The 9,666-nt window shown below is 35.3% G+C and overlaps 1 protein-coding gene across 8 annotated transcripts in view; it reads right to left on the bottom strand.

Moving 5' to 3' along the window:
* Positions 1 to 2,982: 2,982 nt before the first annotated feature.
* The window catches only part of Arhgap21 (Rho GTPase activating protein 21), a 136,874-nt gene continuing 130,190 nt past the window's right edge, over positions 2,983 to 9,666 (bottom strand). For all 8 annotated transcript variants that reach the window (XM_076832275.1, XM_076832281.1, XM_076832276.1 and 5 more), the window contains 2 exons: positions 7,813 to 7,844; positions 2,983 to 5,455 (listed from right to left, as the gene is read on the bottom strand). In XM_076832275.1, coding sequence (XP_076688390.1) covers positions 3,764 to 5,455; positions 7,813 to 7,844 — 1,724 coding nt within the window. In that variant the 3' untranslated portion in view covers positions 2,983 to 3,763. The remainder of the gene's footprint in view (positions 5,456 to 7,812; positions 7,845 to 9,666) is intronic.

The raw sequence follows: 9,666 nt of genomic DNA, 5'->3' as shown, positions 1-9,666 counted from the left end.
AGTAAAATTTTTATAGGCGTAAATTCAAAACTAATGGTTAAAAGTCTAGGAAGTATATAAAAAGTAACACAAATATGTGCCACACATAACTGTATGCTGTACTTTTATATGGCAAGCACTACAGGATTGTTCATACCAGCATCACCACAAACACATAAGATGTCACAGTATGGCCTTATGATGGCTATGATGTCACTAGACAATAGGAATTGTCCTGCTCCATTATACTCTTAAGGGACTACCATTGTACATGTGGTCCCACTATTCACCCAAATTCCATGGTGGCAGCTGACCATGTATGTGATTTAACCAGGTACTAACCACATTTTTCAGGTATCCACTTCAGGTCTTGGAATCTCTCTCTCTCTACCCAATAAGGGGACCTGCTGTAAAGGCAAAAATGAAAAACACTATGAGATGAACCAATTCTAAACATTAGTGTTACTAAGGTGAGACTAGAATTTAAATGGACTGAGGGTACTCGGTTTGAATAACTATAATAATCACTGAATTATTCATGTAAAATCAGGTTACTTAAAGCCAACAATCTTCTGGCTGAGTGCTTCTAGAGAAACCATTATTTAAAAATTTACTAAAAATAATACCTAATTATAGTAGTACATATTTCTTTATTAGAATAAATTTCATTTTGGAGGCTTCAGTGTGACAGAAGTATCAAAATTTCCACAGAACTGCATTATGTCCCACATATCTGTGATTTTCCTGCCTGACATTCTTACAGATATTAATTTTTTAAAAACCTATTTATAATGATCTAAGTTTAGGGGATACCTATTTTCAACTTGAGGCTGAGTAACCCTTATCTAAAATGCTTGGGACCAGAAATATTCCAAACTGAGTTTCTCAAATTTTGGAAAATTCACATAGACATTACTGGCTAAGCATCCCTAATCCAAAATGCTATAAAATCAAACTCTTGAGCATCATGTCACTGTTTAAAAAAAAAAAAAAAAAAAAGGAATCGTGTTTCAGACCTCCTTGGATTTTTTGGATTTTGAACTCTTGGATTGGGACTAGATGCTGCTACAAGAGATCAGCCCTGAAAATAGAAGCACAAAAAGACTGGAAATTAAAGAATGGAGAAAAAACCCCCAAATTACATAAACACTAGCTATATTAATATTATAGCAAATAACTTTAAGGCAAGGATCTTTGGTAGAGATAACGAGGAATGTTCCATGTTTGGAAGGTTAATCCACATGATAGGTTACTAAGTGAATTTAAGAATTGTTATATCTAACTTCAAAATATATAAGGAAAAAACTAACAGACAAAAATGAGAGACAGATCTATAATCATGAGACTTGGGAGATATGAAAAACATGATTAATGACTTTGATCTAATCAATCTAACGTAGACCCCAATGATGACACAATACATATCCTTTCCATGTAGATATGGAACATTTCTCAAAACTGATCATATACTGGATCAAAATTAATGTCTCAATTTCAAATGCCTGAAAACAATATGTTCAGTGACCAAGCAGCATCATGCTAGTCATTAGTGTAATTAGAAAGCCTTTAAATGTATGGAAATTCAACATACATCCAAGTAATTCAGAAAATCAGAATGGAAACTAGAAAGTGTTTTAAAATTAATAAGATACAGTATACAGCCTAAAATACAGATAGTAGAAAATGGGACTAGAAAACCAACAACCTAAACAATCATCTCAGGAAGTTAAAAAATGCACAGCCAACAAAATCCAAACAGATAAGTATATTACACGTAGAGCAAAATGAATGAAATATAATTGAGCCTGCATCTAACTTTTTAAATGTATGGAAGTTTTTTTTTAATTTAAATATTTATTTTTTAGTTGTAGTTGGACACAATATTTATATTTATTTTTATGTGGTGCTGAGGATCGAACCCAGGGCCTCTCACGTGCTAGGTGAGTGCTCTACTGCTGAGCCACAACTCCAGCCCCTGAAAAGTCTTTGATGGTTTTAATAATACCAACTTTTCCAAGAATACACCTGCCATGTAAGCTAAGCAAAAGTGTGCTGTTTTTCTCAGGCCTCTACTATTCTGCCAAGGCCTGTTTAAGAGGTTCATGGTATACCTCCATTTGATTACTGCCTTGTGATCAATCAATTGATCCATCTATCTGAAACATCTGACCCCCTTCATTGTTTTTATAATGTAGTTGTGCCTGAATGTTTGTTTGCATATTGAAATGTTACAAACTCTTTTCCTTTTGTAGTAAGGGAATTGATCTATATCACAAAGTATGTTGAATATATCCAAACTTGGATGTGGATACATTAACTATGATTCATGATAGAGAATTTCAGAATCTTTTTAGAATAGGATTGTTGGGTCTCAGAGAGTTGAGACTCTGAATTCTATGAATTTTAAGGTCCTTCTCAGCCTTAACATTCTGAGATTTTCCTGTGATCATTATTTCTATGAATAGCTCTAATCTGTTTTGCAACTAGTGGGTGGCAAACACTATACTTGGAACGGTGTCCCATTTAAATCTAATAAGTCCCCTTAAGTGGAGTAGGAATATTGTCACTGTTTGAGAGAACAAAGGCAGTGAGATGTAAATTAGACAAACTGTTTAAGAAGAATAGAGTCAAATAACTCCAGAACTCATGTTCTTTTCAAAGTTCTTTAAGAAAAGTTAAATATGTATATGGAAGTGAGGTTAAGCTAACATAAGTATTTATAAGGGATCGCTGCCAGCCACAGCAATAAAGAGATGGAATGTATAAATGTAGTAGGTAGAGGATAGGAAAGGTAGCAGAATACAACAGTTACTATTATGGCATTATGTAAAAATGTAGATGTGTAACCGATGTGATTCTACAATCTTTGTAATGTTTTGAATAACCAATAAAAAAATAAAATAAAATAAAATAAAAAATAAATAAATGTAGTAGGTAATTTTTTAAAAGTTAGGGCTAATTAGTTATATAAATGGTAACATTTAAAACAGAAACCATGCAAAGTTCACCAAAACAATTTTTATTTCCAGTGTTTAATTGGGTATGCACACAGGCATGACACAGGTTTGGATCATTAGGTCCTCATGCAGAATTATATTCTTCTCAATAAAGAAGCCAGTTCCATCCAGGATCCGCTATCTACACACCTATGTTACAACATTTATATCAAATCTGGTATCTGAAGAAAAGATACACATATAATATGTTCATTTAAGTTACGTATTTTACAGAAAGATTAAAAATTCAAGTCACACAAAACTCAAAAACTGTATTAAAAGTTTGAATATAAAACTCAGATCCACCTGGAATGACTAAAGAATGGAAGTTCTGTATCCACCTGTGTTAAAACTGGTAAATGTAATGAAATTTATTACCAATAAAATGCATTCATTTATTTAATGTAAGTTATCTAATTTAACAATATGGCACCCTAAAAATCAAATGGATTTTATGATGAGGCACTTTTGTTAGTGATGAAACCAAAAGAACAAATTTGCTGCATACTAATGTCAGCTATTTTCTTCAGTAATTCGGGGTATATACTATGTAGTGAGTTGCAACAAATACCTTGCTCATTTGTATACAACTATCCAATATATTTTTAAATATATATGTGTTCTTCTGGCTGTAGTAATGCACTGTAAAGTTATTTCACAGTGCAAAATGATGAAACCAGCCCAAATGAAGGCTGCATAATAACAATTCTGGTACAAGAAAATATTTACAGAGTTACTGAAACATGTAACAGTAGCTTTTTATTTGCTAGAGTGGACATACCCCAAGTTTAAAGACAGGGATGAAGCTGTGCTTTACTTCCTGGGGTTTCAGACAGTTTATGAGGATGGGCATTAGTTGCAGAACTAGCATTTTGGCTCATGTTCTGGAAGTTTTCTCCATTTATTTGGTCAGGTAACTGTGGTGGTATGGAAAGATGGGGCCTATTTGTTGAAGCCAAAGTACTAGAAGAACTGCCAGTGTCAGATTGAAAAGACCAAGTTGTCTCGGTCCTGGGTGATTCTGATGTGCCAGGGTTCTCCAGCTGGGGGTCTCCGGTTTCTCCTCTGCTAAGGTCAGATGTGCTCGTGCGTAGGCGCTCCCTGGCAAGCCAATCTGAGATTGAGAGGTCCTGGGCTGAGCATTTTGGTTTTAACCGATTCACAGCTGAAAGTTCAGATTCTCTCTCCCCACTCTGCTCATGTGCTTTCCAGAAATTCAAAACGCTGATTTCAGTAGCATCTCTGTGTCCTCCTAGTGTGTGTCTGCGCTTGATGTTTTTCCTTTTAGCAGTTTCGGCATTTGTTTTTTGATTCCCTACTCCAAACATATCATCTGCAGGTGCTCTGGGTCTCAGCTTGAGTCGATCTGCTATTTTTGTTTTCCAAGTGGGTTCTGGCTTTTCTGATTCACTTCTGGTTGGTGTTAGTAGACTCCCAGTTGATTTTCCTTTTTTCATGACATCAAACACTTTGGTTATTGAAGGTGTTTCTTTCTCGCTCTTGGTATCTCCTAGACTTCCACTGTCTGACTTGAATCTTGCAGACTTTTTTCTGGATAGTGTATCACATTCAATAAGTTTATGTGAACTAAAGAGTTGTCTCCGGCTATCTAAACTTGGTGTTAAACTTCCCTCGGTACAACTTACTTCACTTCCTTCTGAGTTTCTACGGCTTGTCTTAGTAACCTCTTGCAGTTTTCCTCGGAAAACCCTCTCGGAAGTCAAAGCTGTGGGGAAGACAGGAAACTCGCTCTCACTGTCAGTCTCCACAGGCCGCCCCTCACTTATCAGTTCGCTTCTCTCATCATCAGCCTCATCTCCCTTGCTTTCTGCCACAGATTGCACTTCAGGGCTTAGTCGACTGGAGTCGAGGCTAGTCAAGTACATAGTTGATGATGTAGTGGAATAATCTGAGGTGATGGTGCCAACATTGGCCAAAAACTCACAATGTTTAGGTTCTGGACTGGTAGATTTCTTGTTAGAAAACCTTGCCAGAGAAGCCTGGGAAGATGTGCTAAGCAAAGTGCCAGAGTCAGACCCTGTCTCCTCAAAATGGGAGGACTTTTGTGAGAGAAGTAATTTAGAGCTCTCTTTCAGGATAGTAAAGCGACTGCTAAGAGTTGGCGACCTGTTATGTTTGGAACTGTGTGGTGGGGAGGGTTCTTCAGATGGTGTGCTCCCTTTTCGTAGAGATGTCTTCTCATCTTTTGTTGTGCTATCTGTCTTAGAACTGTTTTCTTTGGCAATGATGAGCCTTTGTTTTCTGCCTATTGTCTCACTTTCCTTTTTGGATTCTTCTTTAATGTCATTGTGACATTGTTCCACATTTTCCTTCTTAAAAAATACATTGTCCAATTCATCTTCTGAGCTACTGGGTTGTGCTTTTTCTTTTGGCTTTTTCCTCTTGCGACTAGCGGCTGCAAAGATGGAGGACACAAGCAGTTCTCTGCTATACTGATCCTTTCCAGATCCCCAAGAACCCTGGGAAGCAACCAGAGAAATAAGATTGTGAACAAAAGAACCATGCTGATTGTAATTTGTTTTTTATACCCCCTTTTAAACTTAGCCAAAGACAAATTTTTATTTAACCACCAATCCCATTTCTTGCCTGGTTGTATTTATTTGTCAAGTCATAACTCAACACAAAAGTTTTCCCTGAAAGACAGATGTATTTGAGAGGCAACTAGCTCTCCTGATTCTTAATAATTTTCCTGTAACTGACTTTCCCTGCTTCTTTCATCTGGAACACAGGTTTAATAATTAAATAATGTTCTAACAAAATTGAATATAATATTACTGAAATAGGCCATTAACATTTTATGGTGAATTCAATTTTCCAACTACAGACTACACATGACAGATACATGACAGTATCGTATAAGCCAACTAGATTTCCACTGGTTCAGCCAGATTGAATCTTCAGGTATTTGCCTTAGGTAGACCAGGTTAGAAATGCCTTCATTTATTTAATGGTTAACAACACAACTGGAAAATTTCAAATAACATAAGGTCAAAGGATCTTTGATCTTTATCATGGAATCATTTAAATGTACCATTATTGGTAAAGTCATCTTTTATGTATAATATGTCCTTTCTACAACTATTTAGTTTGTTCATAATGTCTGTTCGCTAAGGGAATGGCTGGGGACAAGGGTCAATACATTCTTGTTTTAGCACACAACAAAATAGGGAGGCAGGAAGTATGCTGAGTAATGGATCAGAAATTATATTTCTCTTCCAATAAAAATTTTAGACAAGTGAAACTGAGAAAATGAGGTCTTTTAACAAGGCTTCTACATTAAAAAGGATCAAATCACAGATTAATAGGATTTTGTTTTCATGTTATAAAGGATTTCCTAAATACCCATTACATTCTAAATGGTTACTCAATTTTCTCACACTCTGATGAAGACTACAGGGAATATGGTTGTGATTGGGCTCTGAATTAGGAGACCTGATGTTCCATCCTCTAGCTTGTTGTATAGAACACTGAACAAGTGATTGATCCACTTTTAAACATCTCAATTTCATTGTTTATGGGAGAAGCAAATCTTTAAATGTGTTGAGGCAAGGGACTAGACTACTACTACTACTTTTTTTTTTTTTAATTGAGAAAGTGGTAGAAGTAGTTACAGTATTTGGACACCCACTACATTTAGGGTATGGTAGACCACCACTTAGATGAAGAAACAGGTGAAGGAACATGTTAAAGGCAGAGATTTCAAACAAATCCTTTCTTCTGGCAAAAACTTTTGGAAACTGCCATGTCCCTTTAGACCTTTATTAATCTAGAACAATGAAATATAAGGAATAAAACCTGACTGCATCTAGATAGGGAAATGGAAGAAAATCCTTTGTGTAGAAAAATGTACCTTAGATAATAATGTATTCTAATGTCAGTATCCTGAGTATAATTATACTGTCATTATATAGAAGAATGTCCTTGTACAAGCTGAAATTCTTAAGGGTAGCATTATCTTGTAAAAGTAAGTCTCAAATGACTCAGGAAAAAAAGTGTGTGTATGTATAATAGAATCAACAGATTAATTTAGGTAAAAGGGTTGGGTGTTATTCTAACTTCTCTGTAGGTTTCAAGTTTTTAAAAATAAACAGTAGGAGCACAAAGATGGTGAAAGTCCTAAGTGATACTGGTGACAAAAACAGACTTCTGTTAGAAATCATACAATTCTAGTTGCTATTGTCTCAGCAATCTACACAGTGATTCAAGAAACTTTTTTTAAAAATATCTTTCAGTTGCACACAATACCTTTATTCCATTTGTTTATTTTTATGTGGTGCTGAGGATCGAACCCAATCAAGGCCTCGCACATGCTAGGAGAGCACTTTACCACGGAGGCCACAACCCCAAAACACTTTCTAAGAATGCTACATATGAATTTCATATAAACTGCTCAAAAAAAAAAATTGTAATTTGGTGTTACTATCAATAGAATAAAAAAATTATATAAAAATACTAACAATAAAGCCAAAATGGCAAGAATATATGCATTTTCTATAACAATGTATAGTAATAACAGAAGTTCATAATGCTAATAAAGTTATTTACAGATAAAATGATATCATGTTATCACAGAAGCAGCAGGACTGGCATATGGTGGTAATTATTGATGATGGATAAGGAGTACCTCATACCATTTTCTCCAATTCTGTATGTGTTGGTCTGGAAAGTTTTCTGACTCACAACTCGGTACTAGTTTAAGACTAATTTTTCTATTTATTAGAATTTGTTGTTCTGGCTCATAACATCAGCCTGAAAGCAATCCCCTCCTCCACCCCCCAAATATTCCTAAACTGTATAAAACAAAAAGATAATTTACCTTAGATTTTGTTGAGTCACTAGTGGCTGAATCTGAGAAGTTAAATAAAACATGGTCAGTATTAGCCAATCTTTCCTGCTTTCAACAAACAATGCAAAACTTATGGAGAAGACAGGCACAGAACAAATGTGAAAGCAAAACTCAAAACAAGAGAACACAGTGGATAGTCAGAGCTCACAAAGATGCAAGCTGCACCACAGAAAGCCACCGCCATGAAAGGATGCTGTGAATTGTAGGCAGAACCAGCTCAATGATAGGAATGGCAAAGGAGCCCTGTACTAAACAAAAACAGAAATACTAATGTTTATTTTCTAAATATTAAATCTAGCAATAAAGAAGCTTGAAGACCTTCTAAGAATTATATCATGTACCACATCCTGTATCTGAAACTGATACACAATGTAGAACTTTTAAGATTGTTGGCTTTCCTAGCTACCAATTGAAACACTCATATTGGTATATTTGTTTATTTTTGTCAGACTTAAATATTATAAGCATATACTGTATGCATATGGATACAAAAAGAGGCATTAGGATAATCCTGCTATCAGGTCACTTTGATTTTTATTAGATAATGTTGATTTTTGTGCTTCAGACCCCAGTTTCATGTCAGGGATCTTTTTGACTAGTTTGGTTAAATTGCTACCAGTTTTATAATTATCTATTAACAGACGCTATTATGGAAATGGAAAAATGGAGACCATAATTTTACTGTCTGGCAAAAACTCAGATTATACAATTATAAAGAGGGTAGAACGGGGCTAGCACTATTTAGAATAATACGAATTTTGAAATTTTATCTTTCAACTTCTGGGAAATTGATTTTCAAAATTAATGAGCTGAGCCCCATGCCACACCCCTTTTAACACATGGCTAAATGCTTTATGACTTTAAGAACTGGTAGACCATACCATGCTATTTCTCCTCAGGGTCTGCTTCAGAAATAACAAGAAACAGCAAAAAACTTTTAAGAAAGTAGTATTGATCTGTTTTACAATATTCTTAAGAGAAACTTTACACCACAGATCAACTGTGTTTGCATTTACAAGAATCGGGGGTTTCTGCAGACAAGGCAGCTACAGTGTGGACAACAATCCTCCTTCTTTCTACAGTTCCAGCTGTCCATCAGGGACATCACAGAATCCACTAGTGACATTACCGTGTGATAGACTCCTCCCACTTCGCCTGTTCAACATCAGTATAGATTTGCCTGTGTCAGTAAGTGCTGAAAAAACCCTTTAGGACTAAAACAAGAACTAGAGACAAAGGGAGAACATTGTGTGAAACAACATGCTAGATTAGTGCAACAGTCTGGCAGGAGAAACTTTTCATCAAAAGAGCCTATAAAAACTAATACTTAACCAAGCATTAGGGTGGCAATAGGAAACAGAAGAAAATAAAGGTCAAAAGAGATTGACTTTTACTGTGATATCTATAGTGACAGATAATACACTGTACTTGAGAATGGTGTCCATTAGCAGTTTGACACATGTAACTTGCTGCTCTTAAACACAACTTCTAGGTCAGGAATAAGAACTACATATACAGTCTAGATCATACTTTCTGCCATCACAGCAACCACATATTCAGTAGCATAAATCTGTTTTACCTTGTGATGACTATTACATGGAAACTGTGAATTAAAAAAAAAAAAACAAAAAAACAGTGGTTTGCATGCTCATTTCCCTCATATTTCCATTCTGACAAACATTACAACTCCATGCATTGTCAATGGCATTATAGGCACTGGAAGATAATTAAGATCAATCAGGAAAGGAAGATTATTTATTAGTAGAAAGGAAAAAAAGAAAAAGAATAAAATCATAGTGAATCATTACTCATGACTGATTTGTT

The sequence above is a fragment of the Callospermophilus lateralis genome, chromosome 13, assembly GCF_048772815.1.
Source record: "Callospermophilus lateralis isolate mCalLat2 chromosome 13, mCalLat2.hap1, whole genome shotgun sequence".
Classification (NCBI taxonomy): Eukaryota; Metazoa; Chordata; class Mammalia; order Rodentia; family Sciuridae; genus Callospermophilus; species Callospermophilus lateralis.
Note: the sequence above shows the minus strand (reverse complement) of the source record. Positions and strands in the feature narration are given on the sequence as shown.